General features: G+C 48.8%; 2 protein-coding genes across 2 annotated transcripts; one reads left to right on the top strand and one right to left on the bottom strand.

Moving 5' to 3' along the window:
• Positions 1 to 505: 505 nt before the first annotated feature.
• On the top strand, positions 506 to 17,893 carry Bathy09g03590 (predicted protein; the record flags this gene model as incomplete). Its single annotated transcript, XM_007510834.1, has 1 exon — positions 506 to 17,893. One exon carries the CDS (start codon positions 506 to 508, stop codon positions 17,891 to 17,893), a length of 17,388 nt encoding a protein of 5,795 aa, XP_007510896.1.
• A 130-nt stretch (positions 17,894 to 18,023) lies between these two features.
• Bathy09g03580 (predicted protein) lies at positions 18,024 to 20,641 on the bottom strand (the record flags this gene model as incomplete). Its single annotated transcript, XM_007511223.1, has 2 exons — positions 18,024 to 18,602; positions 18,986 to 20,641. The coding sequence occupies 2 exons, from the start codon at positions 20,639 to 20,641 to the stop codon at positions 18,024 to 18,026; spliced, it is 2,235 nt and encodes a 744-aa protein (XP_007511285.1).
• Between the last annotated feature and the right edge of the window lie 348 nt (positions 20,642 to 20,989).

Here is a 20,989-nt window from a genome sequence, read left to right as displayed (position 1 = left end):
CTCGCGAGGACAAATTCAACGCCAGTTTCCGTTCGCCCTACCTCTTGTCTTCTTTTTTCTGCCAAGAGCGAGTGCTTTTTTATCAGAGTGGCGCTGAGTTTCGTGACGAATAGTAATGTGTTAGCGCAAACAGTGATGAAATTGCCTCTTTCCTTTGGTGTGTAAAAATACAAAAAATAGTCTAGGGTTTCATAATTTGTGAGTTCGTTAGAGATCTCGAGGAGGTTGACCTTCTTTTCTTTCTCACTTAACACTCAAAATCAGCGCTCGAATACTCCTTCTTTTGTTGCGAAGAAGTGAACGAAGAAGACAACAAAGAAGACACAACAAAGAGCAAAACGCAAACGAACGAAACGGAAAGGAGGGTCGAAAAAACTCTGCTCCTCTTTCTTTCTCTTCCGAACAACAGCGCGTCTGCGTACGAACACGTTTTTGTTTTTCCCAACGAGAAGAACTTACAAGACAGAGAAGAGATCTTCATCTCCGAGAAAAGAGACGAACAGAGATGGGCGAAGACGAGGAGGAAAGGTCGAAGACCCCGACTGCCTCCTCCTTTGCGACGATTCAGACGACAAAAACGACGAGTTTTGCGAAGAAGAAAAGCAACGACGATTCAGACGACGGCGAACCTTTAGGAGGTTCGTCGCAACAACACGAACAAGTTCAACACCAACAAATAATCCCAGAGTTTTGGACCGAGGTGTCCAGTTTAACGAACGCGCTTTTGGAAAGCGACTTGAACACGAAGAACGCGACGCACTGCCTCTCGAACTACGTTTTGGAGACGTTGGTGTTACCGGCGATTCATCCGGACGTGATATCGATAACGCGGAAGAAGGAGTTTTTGGTGGCGTTGAACGTGTGCGAGGTGAGCGTGGCGACGGTGTTGAGTAAGCCGCACGTGCTCAAGACGTTGTTGAAAGACGACCCGGAATCGGTGACGTTTTTTATGGAAAGCGCGAATCAATTCGCGATGAAAGCGATTGTGGTGAGCGGAAAAGAGACTGGTTCGTCGATGTTGAGAAGAAGCGCGAGTTTAAGCGCGACGAGTCAAACGAGCGGCGGCGGTATCGACCAAGAAGAGGAAGCGGCGACGCAATTCGATAACGTTGATTTTAGGGCGTTGAAGAGAGCGGCGAATTTGCTTCGCGCGACATTGGACGGCCGCGAATACGCACATACTTGGGCGACCGAGGTTATTCGTGATTCGAAAGTTCGCTTAGCGGAAGAGAAAGCGTCGTTAGTTGCAGCTTCGACGGAGGCAAAGATGGGAGAAGATGATGAAGCGATGACGATGTCTACTACATCTTCTTCTTTTACTGATGCCGCTATTGCGACGGTGACTGGAGAGCAACATCAACGACCGCGCGAGTCACGCGATTCCAACCGCGCGGTAAAGGAAAGAGAAGCAATTGCAAACGCTCAGAGAAAATGTGAGAAGGCGCTCGATGAAATCCGAGAAGAAGCCGTGGCTGCGGCGAACGTAGCCGCGGAAAGGAAACGCTTTGAACAATCAGATGTCGCCAAGGAAAAAAGAGACGCGAAGAGAGATTTCGACAACCGAGAAAAAGTGCTGGGATCATTTATTGGTTTGAAAAAAGCAGCGACGAGCGACGACGATGCCACGAGTGTCTCCGCTGGTGGAAAGGAAGAGAAGAAAAATACTCCTTCTTCTTCTCTGAAAACGAATTCGAACGAATCGAACCGCGAAAAAGCACTCGCTCGCGTTCTTCTTTCTGCGAAGAACGTGGGTGACGATGGAGACGGCAATAACGACAAATTGGATCTTTGTGCGAACATTCTTTTGAATGCGATCGATTCGCTTTTGAAAGGAGGCGTAACGCAGGAGGAATTTCCAGCACTCGTAGCTCTCGGTGACGCTTTCGAATCGTTCGTAACGAAATGTACCGGCGTTATTTCTTCCGTTATTAGTGAAATGCAGTTCTTGAGTTTGTTTGACAATACGTTGAATACACTTTCGCGGGCACACGCGGACATATCTCGCAGCGATTCAATTCGAGCGCGCTTGGCTAAATCTGTCGCTTTGTTGGCACCGAATCGAGAAACGATGACTAATACGCGCTTAAATGTCATCTTGACTATTTTTGACGAAACAATGCGTCGGCATGAAGAATCACACGATGACGACGTTGCCATGAGTCCGGACGTTTCTGCGATTGTAGACATGGCGAGAAGTATTATTGGCGCACCGACAGATGCGAATCCGTTCGCGCTGACTTTCGGAAGTACTACTACTGACGACAACTCTGTTGTTGGTGATTTACCAATGTCTCTGCGAAAATGTATCATCGATCGTGCAATTTTCGGCTCTCAAAAAGTCTCCAAGAGGCTTTTCCGAATCGCCTGTGGTTGGCTCGCTCGCATCATCTCAGAAGCGACTGTCACCACTGCGGAGGAGACTAGTGACGACGAACAAAAACGTCTCGCAGCCGAGCAAGCGTTGGAAGGTATTTTCAAATCGAGCGAGTTTGTCTTCGGACTCTCCGTGCATTACGACCCAATTCGAAACGACTCGAGTGCCGATCGTACCGAAGGTAGTAGTTCGTCGGAAGACGACGACGACGAATACGACTTGGAAGATTTCTTCCAAGCCGCAAACGCGAAAATCATTTTTGGATTACTCGCCTGGCACGCGTTACCGGCGAAAAAGCGCCGCGCGAGCGCTTTGGATGTGTGCTTTGTACGCAACGATTACCACGAACGCCGTGGCAGAAACAAAATGAAGAGTTCAAAATCAATTGCAGCTGCTCATCGCGTTGCTTCAACTTTGGCGCACTTGGTGCGTTTCTTTGATAATCCGCCAGATTTTGTTCTCAAATCGTTCAAAAACCTCGCGATTGGTACAGAAAAACTCGTTTCGGTCGAAGACGAATTCTTATGGTTCCCGTGGAAAGCGCAACTCGGCGATGTCGAACGCGTCGAAGCGTTGCAAGCCTCGAGAACAAAGATAAAATTCGCGAGTGATCTTGCGAATCTTGGCGCTCACCAAATGTGCGCCATTCTCGCCGACGAAGATAATTTGGCGCAAAATAGTAACTTTGATCAGCAGATGGCAAATAAATTGAAAAGAGCTTTAGGACGACTGACCTTTTTATTGCCTTACGATGCGGCGAGAATTTACAAATCGCAAATAGGTGGTAGTTTCGTGGAAAGAAAAACGCCGTTGGGTTCTCTCGAATCCATTGACGAGGACGAAGAGATTGTTAAAGAACCGTCACTTGAATCAACGAGTGGTCAACAACAGCAACATTCGATTGGAAGCGACATATCACGCAGCCGTGGTGGTATGACTTTACTCCATCACACTCGTGACTTAGTGGTGTCATCATCTTCGGCGTCTTCACTCGTCGCCGTGATGAATAGCACGGAAGATCCTTCAAACAAAATTGACGTCCTGAAGATTTTTGCGTTGGGTTCGTCTCTTCTTCAAGGAACCTCAGTTGATTTGAATAAGAATAGAAACGCTAGAAATCCACTCGTATTAGCTGGATTTGACGAAGCGCTCATTGCGTTGACTCGAAGTGTTGAGACGAACGTAGTCGTACCCAACGTAGTTGTTTGGACGGATTTAGCTCGCGCTTGCGAAACGCTTATTGCGCGTCGCGAAGATGCTATCAACGAATATCACAACGCTCAACACGAAAGCGCATCGTCATCGTCATCATCAGGTATGATTGAAAACTTTTGTGATATGGTTGCTTATGCCAAGCTTCCAAAATCGATTGCGGATCAGGCTTTTGAAACGTATTTTCCGAAAGATATCTTTGATCGATACAACAACGATGCGTTTTTCGCCTCCATCAGTGAAGATAGCTGGGAAAAGTTTAAAACGGAAACTGCGAAAAATGTTGGTGCGCGTGGAAAGAACTGCGGATTAAACGTAAATGTTGAGCGTTACTTTTTGGATGAAATTGCGGACATGAATTCAATGACATTGCTTTTGGAGAGAATCTGTGCGACGACGGTGGCGTTGTGCAAGAAACAAGGCGAGATTGACGCGCGCTTGAAGGAAGGGATTGCGGATATCTCGTCGCCAATGAAATCAACCGCCGCGGCATCTTTGAAGCGATCGTTGGATCCTGAAATGGTTGCGGCTCGCTCGAAATTGTCCGAAGTAATGGAGAAACTTTCCAGAGCTCCAATGTTGAATGGATTGTCAAAAATTGCAGTGACTGCCGCGGACGCTGCAAGACCAAACTCTGTAACAGAGCTTGAAAGAATAGATATTCACGTATCACGGGCGTTTCACGAGGCGTTACCGGAAACCTTGCCGATTGCTTTGAGCAATATTGCGAAAGATGCTACCTCGAGTGCAAAAAAGCATCCTCTGAAAAAGGAACGGATGCCGGAATCAATAGTCACAGCGGTAATTGATCGAGTCAAACGTGCGACGTTACTCGTTGCAGAGAAAAGTCAGAAAACCGATACTCGTCTAGCTGCACGGGGGCACCCGAACGTGACAATTTTCGTGCGTGCAATTTGTGACACTTTCGCTTCTTTCTCCGATGAAACGAAACAGTACTACTCGGCGGAGGTGATGTCGTCTATTTGCGACAGCATCGCGACGATCTCGAAAGTTATGCCAGTGGAAACAAGAAAAGCGCTCGCGAGTATCGACGAATTGAAGACTGTGGAGAGTATTACCATGCTTCTCGACAGTGTAAAAGTCAAAAGGTCAGCTCGCTTATTGGTGGATGTTTTGGAAATATCGTTAGAATCCGAAGACGATGTTGTCTCGCGAGCACTTAGAAGTATGCCTGGCATTATCGAGAAAGGTCGATTCGATGCAGCGGCTTACATTTTAAAACGATATTTAAGCGAAGACGGTGCCGTAAAAACGCCTCGTTCTACATCTCCGTCGCCATCGAAGGACGTGATAGCGAAGAAAGATACGCGATATGTCGAATACGCAGCAGAAGCAGTTATTGACTCGTTGAGATCTTTTTATTTAGAAGATGACGAAGATAATGAATTTAAGTCTGGCGCAGAAAGTGGTATATTTTCAACCGCATTTAAACAACGTGGTGTGACAGACAAACCTCGAGAAACTTCTTCGCTCGAAAGCTTTGCAAAATTACTTCGTCTCGTCGTAAAAGCAGGCAAAGATGCTTCTCGCGTCATGTCTAACGAGGCTTCCTTGCGTCGATTTATTACGAGTACGCCGAAAGACACGCATGGTGGTGTTGATTCCGATACTGGAACACCAGAGCCAAGTGACTCTGTAACCCATACCCCTACTTCCGACGATGTCGCAGAGGACATGGAATACCAGACTATTGAAGAGCAAATTGCGAGGGACGGTGAAATTGAGCACGAGTTGTTTGAACAAGAATTACTCGCATTATCGAACGTTCCAATGATCGAGCGACTGTTACGCCAAGCGAATCTTGAAGATGTAGAAGGTGGTGGTGTCCCTCCCGACGCGAGTGCGAGACGCGAACTTACGCTCGAGGCAGCCTTTTCGAGTCTATTGAGTGAGGCTCGTGTTGCGTTTGGTAACAGACGCTCTACTGGTGGCGATCTGCAACAAAGAGGGAGTGTGAATGCCCAAACAACTTCTTCACCGCAAGGCAGAGTCGTTGATGTACCTTCTACTGGTGATGCAAAAGGTGGCGAAACGTCGTTGAATTCAGCTAAGAAGTGTTCTTACATATCTCAACGCGATTACCAGCGCCAGCACTGGTATTATTGTTACGATTGTAATCTTGTAGATAACCGCGGATGCTGCTCAACGTGTGCCGTGACCTGTCACAAGGGACATCGCCTAGCGTATTCTCGGGAAAGCAAATTTTCGTGCGATTGCGGCGCTGGTCAGTCCAAACGCGACGGTGTGTTACGTCCTTGTGGATGCATTACGGTCAATCAGGCGAAGTTGACTAAGGATGAATGGAAAGCTGAAGTTGTTGGGAAACCCTCGGAAATTATTCACCCGGACTCGGATTCCGAGCTCGAAGATGAATCTATCGCCGCCTTAGAAACCTCTGCGATCGAGAAAAAACTCATTGCTACGTGGACGTTACCGAGAGAACTTTCTGCGAAACTTGGTTCTGCATTGAAATCTGCGAGAGTGAGCGACGTTCTTGAACGAGTTGCGAACAATTGTGTCGATAAACTCGGCGATCACGAAAGCGACGATGATTCATCCGAGGATGAGGATTACGTTAGAGCGTCGGCGAGCAAATCCGCAAAGGAACCAAATATGTTGAGCAAGAAGAACAAGGAGAAGTTTAATATGAACTTCGGTAGAGCAATGAAGCCAGGAACGTTTGATGTGAAGGCGAGAGAGGATTTCGCCGCGCAGACTCAAGCGATGTCTCAGGTTTTACCGTTACCTCGTAAAAGTTGTGTATCTGCATCAACTTCTGGTCTACTCGCTATTGGTGAAGGTGACAAGGTATCAATACTCTCTGCAGATGAGCTTTATCATTCAGACCGTCTCGCAGATAAGTGTGATGCTTTGTTGCGAGCGAAGGCGACGTTTGAAGTGTTCAACGTGTGTTTCAATCCGAGCGATCCTTCAAAGTTGGCCGTGAGTGGCTTGCGTGACGTGCACGTTTTTTCACTTTCAGAAACTGCTGAAGTCATTAATCGCATTGCGATTGAGAACATTTTTGATGAAGAGCAAGAGTTTGGTGCGTTGCTATCTGTTAAATGGGTCCCGGGTTGTGCGGGAACTTTGGCCTTGTGCTCTCGCGACTATGCAAAACTCTATGATTGCGGAGGTAAGAACGCGTTGGTTACCCCGGACGCTCCAATAACATCAATCACGCCCCCGATTGGACGAAACTTTGTGGATTGTGCTTTCTTCATTGATACCGATGGTGCGGATGAGAAGTTGATTTTCTTGGGATTACTCGACAACGGCGAATTGCATTGCTTGTCGCTCGTTGGAGACACAACCTTCATCTCACTCTACGAGAATACTTTGATTTCAACAGACTCTTTCCCAGAATTGACGCGTAGAAATGCCAAGTTCGGCGAACCAGATTCCCCAACTCTTTCTTTTTCGCCTCGGGGCAAGAATGGTGTTTCGCTTCACTATTCTCAAACACATGATGTCTTAATTGTTTCCTACGAGTCGGGAGATACTGTAGTCACAGCACTTGAGCGCGATCAAGACTATCCGGATTCGTTCAAATTAAGGGCACCAAAAGTTATTCGCGACGATGATTGCATTGAAGAGATGATGATGAGTCCATTATCTGCGACTTCAACCACTGGAACCGGATCTATGTTTGATAGCCAACCTTCATCGGCACAATATAGCCAACCATCTTCGGCGCAAAGTTATGCAACAGGATCGAGTACAACGTTCTCCATTCGCGGAAAAGGAGATGCGAACAAAGGCCTTGCGTATGTAGGCGATTGCGCTTTTCAACGCGATTTTCGCGCACGATCAATCGGGGCGGATCCAGAAGTTCCACCTCTTTCATTTCTTACTGTATCTCGACGCGATATGTCTACAAGAGTCTTGACTTTTCAAAACGAGAGTAATTTTGAAGGCGTGGATACGCAAACTTTGCTCAATACAAATAATATTGACAGTGGTCCCGAGTCTTCTACTTTGCGTGGTTTCGCAGGTTACCAACCTGATTGGGATCAAAATCATGCCGATAATAGAAAAACGATGTTGTGCCTCTTATTGGAAGATGGTTCTTTTCGCGTGTATTTCTACGGGGAGGACAGAGAAGAGGAACACCGCAGAAAAAGAGAAGAAGAAGATGAAGGAGAAGAAGGATACGATGACGGTGAAGAAAGAGTATATCATCCAGAGTCACATTCGTCACCTTCGGCGCACGACTCTGGTGATGTTTTGTACTTCGAAGGCTGTTCTGAAGTTACCGAAAAGTGCGCGATTTACGGAGAGTTCCATGCTGTGGGAGATAACGATGAAGATCCAGTTTCTTCGGTTAAGGAGTCCTTAATCTCGGAGGATTTGAATTCACAGATTCAAACCGCGCGTGCAAATGCTCCTGCGGCGTTGTGTCTTTCATATCCTCCGGCGGCGCGCGATCCTAAGCTTCAGAGCTTCGCGGGTATTCGAGTTCAGTTGAATTACGGAAGTTCTGCGGAGGACGCGAATTGCGTGCCCAAAAGTGTTGAAATATTCAAAGGTGGAAGAAAAGTTTCTCTGATTGACAGCGAACATGCACGAAGTAATTCTACTGTTAGAAACGCCAACAATTCAGATGCTGCTTCTGGAGTGATGGGTAACACGAGGTGGTTCGATATTCCACTGAACTCAAAAGAGTCCAAGTTATGCTCGGAGAAGAACGGGTTGTTGACTTTAGTCTTTCACCCATCCATGAATGCACCTCGCGGTGCATGCTTTAAAGTTGCACGCGTCGTGGCCTATTCATGTCCGAAAACGCACATCGAACAATCGATGAAAACACGCGCCATCGCTTTGCGCGAGCGATTGTCATTGCACGTTCGATCTAGGGTTGCTCGTGCAACTCGCCATAAAGAGCTTACCAGTGGCACCGAAGCGCCATCTTCTTCATCAAGTGCGAGAAAGCTATCTGCAATTGGGTTTCCAATTGTTCTCGATGAAACCTTTTCTGCGATCACGGTCTACGCGCGACTTGAGCAAGCAGCGGCAAGCAGTGCATCCACGACGCCTGTGAAGGTTCCGAGGCGATTGTCATTTTCGAAGCTGCAGAACCAGTCCGCTGCAGTGCGCGTATTTGCTGCCGATGGCTGGTTCCCGTCATCAAAGACCAAACGCAGCGCGTTCAAGGCAATTTTAGCGAAAAGTCCGGAAGATGTTTCCACGAAGGATTTGTGCGCCGTCAGCATAGCGTTGTCCACATTTCGCATGATTCAAAAGAATTACGAGTGGCGTCGCGACGCCAATTGGGCTTTACCAGATTCTGACATAGAAAGCTTCGCGCGTGCGTGCAAGTATATTGGTCGTCCTTTCGTACGCCGCCCACTAACTATGCAAACGTGTGATGACCACTTTCATAAACAAACTCTGGAAGCGCTAAGACTAGGTTTGTGTTTGACGCCTCGGGTTGTTAGGGATTCTCACGGCGCTTTTGATTGCGAGGAGTTTGTGCCTTCTTTGGTTCAGGCGCTGATTGCATCTTGCGAAGGATTTGCCAACAATCCCCCGTCGGCAAAACTTGCGCAAAAAGCTGCCGATATTGCCGTAGCGTGCTTGAAATCTGCGGATGAAAACTTCTCGAGATCGGTGGCGCTAGCTATGCTCGATAGTTTCGCGCCTCGGGTACCAAACGTGGACTTTTTCTTTGATCGCGAAATATTGAACGACGGTGGCAGCAATGATTCCTTGAGGCAACCAGTTTTCCCAATTTCTTTAAGAGATGATGTGGATGTTACTACTAGTTCCTCGAATCGCAATGTATCTCGCCTGCGTCGACCGACGCTTTTAACTGGTGGTCCTTCCAGTGGATTTGCAACATCAGAGAACACGCCGAGCGGCGTGGGGATTCTTTCGAACTTTCTCGCAGGGAATATGGTAAGTGGTGGTCACCGGTGCGACATGTGCGACGAATCCATCGAAGGCATTCGATGGCACTGCGAAGTTTGCGACGATGTCGATTTGTGCTCGGAATGCCGTGATCGTGGAGGTATTACCGGCGCCTTACTCGAACAGGGGCATCGCACGACACATCCCCTCGCGAGAATTGTGCAACGACGCAATCCTCCTCCGTCGAGTGACGGAGGTGCAGCGCTTCTCAACAAGAAGAAGACTTTTGTCACACTCACCGAGTCAAATAAAAAGCTCATCGGTGCGATTGTTGAAGATATCTGCGATCCCACGCGTGCTGTGGCAACGAAGGGGTTGAGCACGTTGTTGTCCAAGGATGGCAGTGAAATGGGTTTTTCATCTCGCGTCGGAAAGGATTCGAAGCCGCCGAAACCCAGTGTGACGGAAGCAAATATTGTTTCTCCCGCGCACGCGATGTTCTTGCGGACGCTCTTAAAGAGCGACTCGGACGCATCGGTGTTAGTCGCTAAATTGCTTTCGAAAGGTATTGTTGTGCCGTCTATTTTATCGAAGCCTGGGACGATGGGGAAGAATAAGAACGTCTCGGATCGAGACTGTCGCATACTTGCGCTGTCGGCTTCTGCGGCCATGGCTTCGAGCGGGAAAGATGCGGCACTGGCGTATCCGGATGGGAAGGATGGCGCGCGTGATGTCTTAGAATGGACGAAGCGTGTTGTGGAATCTCTTTTGGGAAAAATTGCCGAGTTTGGGCGAAGTGATTCGCTCGATAAATGCAACGATAATATCAACACCAAAATAAATATCTCTGTAGACTCTCAAAACATAGACTACCTGAGAGAGGCTAAGGAAAAGAGTAAAATGCGCTCAGAACAACGAGACAAGTTGATTGCGGCGTTAAAATGTGCCTTATTGCAAGCCAAGTACGCGAGAGACGCAGTAAACAAGAGCGAATCTGAATCCACGAGCTTTGATATGGATGCAGATCGCACGACAGGTGCGGAGATATCAGACATTTCAAACTCGACAGCAGACATCCAAAGCTGGACAAAGCTTATCGTCCAAAGTTATGCTACGTCTGAAAGCTTACGTCTCGATATCGTCGATTCCGATGCTCACTGCGTTGCTCGTTTTACGGAATTTGAATTTGTCGTGGACAGTCTCGCGAGGTCTGTTGACGTGCAGAACGAAAAATTTCAAGCGATTAAAGATGCTGGAATTATCGTTTCTGCGTGCGAACGTCTCTCGTTTTCGCTCAAGAATCGTGTCAACAACGACGGGACGATTGAGAGCGAAAACAGCACGACTCGTTTAGTTTCGGTTCCTCTGAAAAGGTTGTTTGAGGTGCTTTCTCAAACCCCAGAAGCGTTTGCATTCTCTCTCGCGTCGATGCCTTCCGTCATTGTCGCCGCGGTAAAAGCTGCGGCAAGAGCAATGCCGCGCTTTCCACTCTCTGCGGTGGATCAACGCGAACACGCGTGTTTGCTCTTCGAGTTTGCTGCCGAATACTGTGCTGAATCAACGAAGAAAGAGCTCTCTGGTGTGGTCGATTGCGTTATTCAAACCACATTGTTGGGTTCGTCGAAGAAATCTGCCAGAGATGCGGCGATGACGTGTTTGCGAGCAATCTGGAAGAATCTTAAAGATGTTAGCATAGAAAACGAACGACAAAACATTTATTTGGTAGGGATGGCGAGATCTTTGACAAAGGCATTATCGAATGTTGCCTGTGGCGCACGAATTGAGCGCGTGTCTCAAATCGTAGCGTTTGCTCTCGAAAAGGACTTCTCAATTTTTGCCAACGAACCCGACGTGATGGCTAATATTGAGCTCTTTTGTGGGAATGCTCGCAAGGCGAGCGAAAAGTTGAGGACACATCCGAGGAGGGAAATGTACGCAAAATTGGAAGCGCTCGAAGCCCAGTCGCAATCTTTGGTTGCGAAGAACACCACCACCGCTGCAGCCGACGATGCTAACTTGCTGCCGCAGCCGATGGGGACCTCAGCGCACGAAAATTTCGTGAATTTCTTACTCGAAACCGATGAAGATTTTGCGAAACACGCAAAGTGGCTCGAGATTGACCCGAATCCGGACGATATTTCGCTCGCGTATGCGTCCACGCCCTATCGGAAGACTCCGTTGCATCTGATGAAAGGAACGCGGGCTTTTACCGCGAACGCCTCTTTGACGATATTTAGCGAAGTATACAGATTGAAAGAAGCTAACATCAACTTGACGCCGTTGCAAACGAGAAAATCGTCAAGATGGCCGAAATCTGTCTCCATCTGGGTTGTTCCGTCCATTGTGTCTGCCTCATCTTCGATTTTGAACTCGAGTGGAAGCGCCTTTCTATCGAGCAGGCAACTACCTCGCGCGTCTGGATCGAATGGCGCCGATAATAATATTGTTTCTTCTCTGAAATCAGCGATCTCATGGGAGCAACCAAGTGAACCGTGGCGATTCGTTGGAAATATTTCGTTCAAGAACAGACAAACTGAAGGTATGCTTACGTTGAGCATCCCCGAGGACGTTTCTGCGATTGCCATTCGTATCGATTCGTTCCACGTTGATATGCATGAGAAAGCTTCGGAAATGCTTCCGTGCCCGCGTTGTAGCCGACACGTACAAGATGCTGCGCACGGTATTTGCCGTTATTGCAGAGAGAATGCGTACCAATGCCGACAGTGCCGAAATATAAATTACGAGAATCTGACGGATGCGTTTTGGTGCAACGAGTGTGGTTGCGCGAGGCAAGATAAACTCGACGCGTACATTACTTATTCAGAAGTCATCGGTGACGGATCTTCTGGTATATACACAGAAGATGAAGCCACGAGTGCGATGAAAGCGCTTGAAATTTTAACCGTAAAAGAACGTGATACTCAAAATATATTGAGGCAATGCGAGAGCGCTTGCAGATCCTTGCTTTCACGCGCAGCTGTAGTTGACGAAAGCGAGATTTTGAACGCAGAGGTGAACAAGACGGCTTCGGCACCTTCGACGCCATCAAGAACGAGAAGAACAATTGGCGGTGGCACCAGCAGTACTGCTGTTCCGGCATCTTCAACGTTAGTGTCGGGCTACGTTCCAATTGGACGAAACAACGCCACTGCTTCGGAGGATGCACTTGCGAAAAATGGCGACTTTGAGGCCCTGGCGTTGAGGTCGTACAAAGAAGTTGCAAAGAACGCCCGCATTACGTTGTCAAAATGTCAAGCCAAACGCATTTCTTTGCATCGTGCACTCGAAAGTTATGCACGCAGAGGTGAAGGAGGTTTTATCGAATCAGACTCGTCGTTGCATACGATGCACAACTACTACGGCGAGGAAACCAATCATTTCGGTTCGCTTCGTTCGTACATGTTTGCAATCGTCCCAGCTCTGGTTTCTCTTGCTCGTGAAAAAGTCTTCTTTTACGCATTTGATTCAAATCATGTAAAGGATGCTCTTTTTGCGACCTCCTCTATCTTGCCACAAATGGCACCGAAGTTTGCGCGCGTATTAGTTGCACTTGCCGTTGCGGACGCGAATGTGGATACGCGATCATGGTTGATTAAGCAATCTTCCGAGCGAGCGAAGACTTCTTCGCTTCGCCCCGAAGGTGGTGGAATAAATTTCACATCTTCTACTTTCGAAACCGATGTCGATGTCTTGTCGAGGCTTGCACGAATGGAATTGGTGAAACGTAACGATGCCAGCGGTGATGCCACAGTTGCCATTTTGCAACTTTCAGAAACGCTCAACCCTACGAGAAATCCAAATCATCGTTTCGTGGACGTCGCAGTACGTGCAGCCCTGAAGCTCTTCGAGCAAGATGCAATCGCGAGACCAGGTGGACGACGACGCATGGATAACGAAAACATCGATGCTATCAGCGGTTGCGTTGAATGCTTCGTCAACTCTCGCGTTTTGGAGGAGGAGACTGTGCGACTGGCCTCGAGCGCATTGATCGCAATTTCGAAAGGAACAGAAGAAGAGCGTCTGGCGGTGTTGAAATCCCTCCTTGAGTTGTTAAAGAATACGGATGTGGTTTCGAACGATGATGCCGCAGAATCCGTCTACGCGGCGCTCGAAGCGAGCATGTGTACCGATTGGGAAGTGAAAACAGACTCATTCGTTTTCACGTTTGCTGATCCGTCTCAAGTGAAGCTCTCGGTAAGAACGTTGACGGAGATGCTCCTCGAAGTTGCAAAGTACGCGTGGCATGAAAGTGAAAGCCTTCTCGAGCAGCATGGACTCGTCGACCCATCCTTCGGTCTTGCTCTGAAACGATGCGCTAAGTTCGTCTCAGACAAAATAGTCTCCGAAGAAGACAACTTGCGATGCGAAAGTTTGAAAGTGAGCGAGGAGGATATCCAAGCGATTACATACGCAGGGACAATTGCGAGAGCGCTTGCTGCGCACAGGGCACCGCACGCAATTTCTGCAAATATTGCTTTGGCAAAGCTCTTGGACGCGTGTTACGGGGCGAGCGATGTGAACTATCCAAACACTTCGAGAACGTCCGTTGCTGGCGCTTGCTTTGAACTTTTGCGCTCAACGGCGAACGCGAATTCTCGCAGCGCTCGATTCTCTTCAATATCTCACAATATATCTGATACTGTCCAAATTGTTTTACCCATGGGTTCAGTTCTGGATGAACTCAAACGGTGCGCGCTTCCGAAACCGAAGCCAAAACGCACGTGTTTGGTTCGCCTGGTGAAATCGTCCACGCAAGAAGAGTTTATCCGAGGGCACATGTCACCTTCACCGTACGATGTCGCGGAACAAGTTCCAGTTGGTGATAATGAAGGTGATAATAACGCTGCATCATCTGACATCGCTAACGCGGGGGCGGGTGTAGACGCGGACGACGATGCCACATTTGGCGACGAAGCGCAGCTGGAATCTACGCCGACTTTTAGAGATGTGAAGAATTTCATCTGCGCTCAACTCGACTTGGTCGGTTTGATCGAAGATGATTTTGGCATGGAATTGCTCTCATGCGGAAACAAGATCATTTCGCTTGATTTAAAAGTCGTCGATGTGTACGAAAAGGTTTGGGTTCCAATGCAACAAAATCAGCAGAATGATGGCAGCCCTCCCTCGCGACTTATCGGTACGAACAGAATTCCGCCAATGTCAATCACTTATCGCTTAAGCGGTCTCGACGGTGAAGCCACCGAAGATCGCATTGATTCGGTCGCAGCGACAGTAGATAAAGACGATCCAGAAGTTCGCTATGAATCGACTTCTTGTTTGCGCTTTAAAGGCGGTCTATCTGCACTTGTCGCTCTCGTGCCTACGATCTCTCGCGCGGCGAGAATGAAACCAACAGCATTTGAAACCACTAGTAATAGTAATAACAACGCATCGCTCTTCCTCAAGGAATTGTGCGTTTCCAGAGAAGACGTCGCGTTTGTACGAAAGTTGAACGATAACGCAGACGTCCTTGCACTTTTGCAAGCAGCTTGCGAGTTGAAGGAAAATAGAATCGCGATGTTGGACGACAATGCTCTTCCGCACTTGCTTCGTGAGGCGGCAAGAGCATTCGAGGCTCGAGAGGATACTTTGGCAAACGATATTTTAAAAGTTGTCGATCGCTTGTTAGCTGAAGAACAATCCAAAGCTACGTCAGAGCAATCTTCGATTCTGATATCTAACGATTCTTCTTCGCAACAAACTATGCTAATGCATGGAGGTAGCGTGGATGATTCCGCTTCCTTGGACTTGTCTGTGACGGTGGACACTTCATTGGCGGCTCGACCAGTCACTCCACCACCAAGAACTTCTACACCGTCTATCATTAATTTAGCTTCTTCCGCCGCTCTCGGTGGTTCTGGAATAGATTTGTACTTCTCCGACGCCGAGTCTATGCACGAAGAAGACAAGAGTCTCTTCGACGCGGCATCTGTGTCTCGATCCTTCCTAGACAAGTTGAAAAGATGCATTGAGGACGGGGAACCGAAACGTTGTGACGTGTTGGCAAGAGTTTTGCCGCGACTCGCGTGTGCCGATGTCACAGCAACGACGCATTTGGTTAAGTTTAGCGTCGACGCGTTGAACACATTAAAATTTGATGGACAACAACGAGGTAATGATGGGGAAGTGGTCTTTGGCGCGCAAAACGATCCGACGTGCGATTTGCTCGCGTTAGAATCGGTGGTAAAAATTGTCCGCTGCGCACCACACGACGACTTCGGTCGATCATTTCGCGAATACTTAGCGGTTCCAGCGATACCAATCATACGCTCTTACATCGTTGACATCGTCGTGAATGATCTAAAGCGCACTTCGGAGGCGTTTGAAAAAGCGATGGTGAACTACAAGGCGTTACCGTTGGCGTTGAAAATTTTAGAGGCCATGTCCAGAGAATGCGAAAAAGTAGCCACTTCTGCCGCGCACGCGCTTAACTTGCTCGTTACTTTACACACATTAGAAAACGTAGTCGTGCCGAGAGGATTGGGCACTTTGGCTGAGAATGCGTTGGAGACGATTGAAAACGCCTCAAATACCGCGCAAATTGAAATTGAAAAGATGCGGGAAAAGACAAAGGAAGAGAAGAGAGAGCTCGCGAAGAGGAAACGAGAGCAAATGTTGAGAGAGATGAAAATGAAGACGCAACAGTCGGAGAGAGGGGTTCCAGCTGGGGACGAAGAGAGTACGGTGCTTAAAGCGGAAGTTTCGGACGCTTTGAAGAGTCAGATGGAGGAAGACGCCGCGTTTGACGACGACGCAGGTGCATTGCGCTGCCGAGTGTGCTTTGAATCTATCAACGAGAATCCAGAGGAAACTTTGGGTTTATATTGCTTCTGTACGCCGGTTAGCATCCCTCCAACTTCGGTGAAGTTTACTCGGGAGGAAGATGCCACAAACGCCGCAAATTTTGTCATAGAGGAGGACGATGATGACGACGACGACGACGAAGGCATGGCAAACGACGCCGACGGGGATATCATTGAAATCATTGACATGCGAGGCAATCAAGCAGGTACAAGCGGTTCTTCTCTAGCTTCTGCCTTGTTTGGAGGACGTGGTTTTCGCGGTCGAAATCGTGCTGCCGCAAGTGTAGACCCCAAAGTTGATGCCACGAGAGGGTGCTCCACCGTCTCGCACTTCAACGCCATTCACATCTCGTGTCATTTGGAAGCCAAAAGAGCAGACATCAATCGTCGTCCACCAAAACGAGAATGGGAAGGTGCTACCTTGCGAAACGCGGAGACGCTGTGCAACAGTGTCCTTCCAGTATGGACGTCGTCTGATTTACGTTCCTCGAATGTTGAACGCACGTCGACGAGCGACGAAGAGTATGAGGAGCGACGACGACGATACGGTCTGGCGGTGGATGCGTGGTGGGACAACGTGGGCCGAGCGATGCCAATGAATCGCCAATCCTTCGCCATGCGTCACGATCGATTTCGCGTATCTACTTTCGATTGCGTCATCTTGCTGGGTAGATTTGCCACGAATAGTTCATTCTCTGTCGAGTCTCGAGGCGGCGGCAGAGAATCAAACGCTTCCTTGTTGCCGCAACTGCTGCGGTTGATGCAATTCCACGGCGAATACGTTTTCGATGCCTCTGCAAACCCGAGCACGATGACGGACCCGTCCGCTTCGCCTTTACGCCGCCAATCGTCGTCTCCTGTACCGTTATCGGTCGGTAAGAAACGAGATATTGCGCAAAGAGAAGAGTGGCTCCGCTTGGCGAATGCGTTGGTGGACGAAGATTACGGAGGCGACGAACTGGCGTTCTTTGACGCCTGTTTCGATATTGAAGCGTTCGAGAGCGACATGTACGCGATTCTTTTGTTTGCCGCGATGACGTTCACGAAAGAAAAGTGGGAGAATTCGATTAAAATATTCATTCGTCGAGCGACGGCGTTCGCCTTAAGGTGTGGCGATGATGGGTTACGAGGTGCATTTACCTCCTCGGCTTACGCGCAACAGCTACGAAGTACGAGTACGATGTCCTCAAATTCGGGAGGAGTCATGTCACCTCCAGAAACCGATACCGACGAACCTATTAGTATTAATACGTCTTCGCAACCGATCGTCCTGGCGGCAAAACCAACTTTAAAATATCTCGCCATGTGCGACGAAATCAACGCGTGGTTGAGAAAGGATTCTCCCGAGGTATTTTACACCCCTGGCTTATCCGTCTCCTTACAGCACCTCTCGAGAGCGTTACTAGACGAGGCGGACCCCTCCATTCGCGACCACATTCGCCGGTCGGAAGCATTAGCTCTGGATCAACAATCTCGCGATCAGTTTGGGAACATGGAATCGTGCTCGCACTTGTCCAAGAGAACGTTGGAAGTGGTGACGGTGATGGACGCGGAGGAGGATGTTACAAACTTGTCCAAAATCGGAGGAAGAAATGTAACGGTAAACGACATCATCGAGAAAGGCATGGCGTGAGAACGCAGAATAGACAACACGTGGTTTGCGATATATTTAGTAAGATATCGGTTTTCTTAATTGCACTTTAATAAGCATCGACGCTCTTACCAACCAGTCATATATATAAATAAAAATCTCTCGCTCCTCTTTAGTTTCGCTTTTTCGATCCGCCTCTCTTCGGCGGCCTCGGTTTCGATCCACTCTTTTTGCCATCCGTTTCCATCACGTACACAGCCAAACTTGCCAAGATCAAAGCGAACTGCAACCCGAGCTTATCCACGGAATCCTTCAAAAACGTCACATGAAAGTGAATGGCAAACGCCATCGTCGCGGTTAAAATAAAAGCGCCTTTCTTCGCCTTCCCTGGCATCCACAACATCAAGTACCCGATAATCTCCACCGCGGCGATAATTTTCGCAAGTTCATACCCGTTCGATTTGTTACATCTTACTTTATAAGGAATCTTAAACGTGGACAGTAAGTTGTTCGCCCACGGCGTCCACGCGTGTTCGCACCACGCGTAACATTCCGCCGTGTTGGCAGTTGGTGTGCAATCGCCAGATTTTCCAATCGCCACCGGGCATAAAGGGCCGTCGCACCCGAGGATGGGAAGAGCGAGTTTACACGACGCCGCGCGTAAGTATAACGCGAGAGGGATGATTTTCAGGACCGTAAGAATCGTAGACTTCGCCTGTGTGATGTGTGTTTGATGAGAGCGGGGATATTCCTCTTAGGTCAGTAGGGGAACAAAAACGAATTGAATTTCCCCAAAACTGCGCTCTACTCTTTCCCGTACCTTTTATGTACGAAAGAAGAAAAGAAGAACGAAACGCAGAAGCGAAAGAGAGGACGCGAAGGAAAGGAGCGCGCGACGGAGGAAGACGCGAGGATGAGACGATCGCACCATTTTCTTTCCGATATAGTAATTGTGTGTGTTAAATGTGCGCGTGATAAAAGAGGGATTTGACGGCAAAAAAAGCAGACAAAATGAAAAATGAAAGCGCACAAAGAGGAAAGAACGTAAAACACAAAAGAAAGTATACGTACCAGATACCGCATTAATAATACACACACGAATTAATATTAGTATTACATCTCCACGTGGCTGACTCGTAAACCCAACTCGCGGTCGTTTTCCGGTTGCGCTCGCGCGAACCTCGAGGAATATTCCAACGCGTGATAGTCTCGAGAAAACGCGACGAAGGCTTTGCAGCCGTGCTGTAAAAGCCACGGTTGCGAGACGCGAAGGCCGAGCGTTTTTCTTTGCTGTTGTTGGCGATGAAAAGCGCTACTTTCGTCGGTGTTGGTGTTACCGCTGGTGGTGGTGGCACCATCGCGGACGGTGACGACTTTGCGCCAGGTGCGACCGTGGTCGTGGGAGGTGGCGAGGGTCAGGCGCAACGCGCCTAAGTTGGTGGCCGCGTCGGAGAAACTCGCGCTATTGCTACTACTACCGCTACGGCTACTCTTACTAGTCTCACTACTTCTGCTACCACTGCTACTACCGATACTCTCGTCGTCGTCGTCGTCGTTTTCCTCATCACTCACACCGTCTTCTCCTTCGAGAGTATCGAAGTTTGATCGGTCGTTGTACGCCAACACCAACGGGCCTTTGGGTTGTAATCGAAAAAGTCTCGCTGCGGCGTCGAACGTTCGCATCTCGGAGGACATCTCGCGTGGTGTCGTCCACGTTTTTCCTACATCCGTGGAAATGGCAGTGTACAATCGCATGCTTTTTGCCGTTCTTCGAACGACGAGCCCGTCGTCCTCGCCTCCAACCACCACTTTCGGTCGAAACACGGCGTACAAACCGCCCTCCCCGATTTCCGCCACCGTCATATCCGCCAATAAAATGCCATTCTTTCGATCGAAACCCAAGGATTCGTGTAATCTCGACGTGTCCCACGTCTTTCCCAAATCCGAACTCACGATTACCCCGCACTTTCTCACCGCCTCGGCGCCGCACTTGGGATTAAACCCGCCTTCGCCGGTGCCGCCTTCGCGGTGTACCCCCCTCCCGTATTGCGCCAAAACAGTTCCGACATTCACTTGTTTCATTCCATTTACGCACACCGGCACGACCCAATCCCTATTCCCAGTCTCTGAGTTCGCCTCGTCCATCTCCACTGCCGGTCCGTTCAACGTGATTGGCGCGCCGTTGAAATCTGCACTCTTTAACACTCGTCGAGGTGTCATCCATTCCTTTAAAGTCGCATCGGTACTCGCCACGACGTAGATATCACCACCTCTCACCCACGGTTTGATTGGTTTACTCCCAAAACCTAACAACGGCACGCTCTTTTCTTGACGACACTCCCCTCTCCTCTGCGAATCCGACACCGCGTAAAACACAAACGCCCTCCCCTTTCCGTCTCTCTCCGCGAACACGATCGGATCCCACATCGGCATCCCACTCCCTCTTTTCCAATCGTTATCATGAAACTTCCCAACCTCCTCGAACGGCGTCGAAACCTTCCACCCTTTCCCTTCCCCGGCTCTGCTCGTCGTCACTCTCAGATGTTGCCCTTCCTCTCCTACCGCGTCTTCGCTCGCTCGAAACACCGCCAGAACCGTTTCGTTCGTCAATCGAGCTAAACTCGGAGATCCTACGTTTCTAATCCTTTCGACATCCGACAGCTTCCTCTGCCAACACGACGAAACGCTTCCTCCGGGACCGCCTTTCGCGTGACATAAACTCTTTCTCTTCAGTTCGTTCGCGGTTAATGTGCCTCGTTCGCTCATCCAGTAGCTTTTCCTCGTGGTCATTTTTGGACTGTTCGGTAAAGGCGACCAAGAGGCGCACACCTCTCTCGCTTCGCCCGGGTAGAGCAGTTGTCTTTTTTGCTGCTTTATCTCGGAGTTCTTTTTATCCTCCTCCTTGGTATTATTCTCCTTAAAGTTGTTGTTTAAGTGCTGTCTTGATTCGCGTAAACTCGTCGTCGTCTTAAAGGTGTTTACCGTTACGCGCTTTTCCCGCTTTTCCCGATGATGATGATGAGAAGAGTAATACCAATACCAACAGAACACTGAGAGGAGCAACGAGAGGCGAAAAAGCACTCTGCGTGACAGAAAGTTCTTTTTCCTTTTGTTTGTACGACGACGACGGTGCGAGAA

This window comes from Bathycoccus prasinos, assembly GCF_002220235.1.
Source record: "Bathycoccus prasinos genomic : Chromosome_9".
Classification (NCBI taxonomy): domain Eukaryota; kingdom Viridiplantae; phylum Chlorophyta; class Mamiellophyceae; order Mamiellales; family Bathycoccaceae; genus Bathycoccus; species Bathycoccus prasinos.
This window is presented reverse-complemented; position numbering and strand designations above follow the sequence as displayed.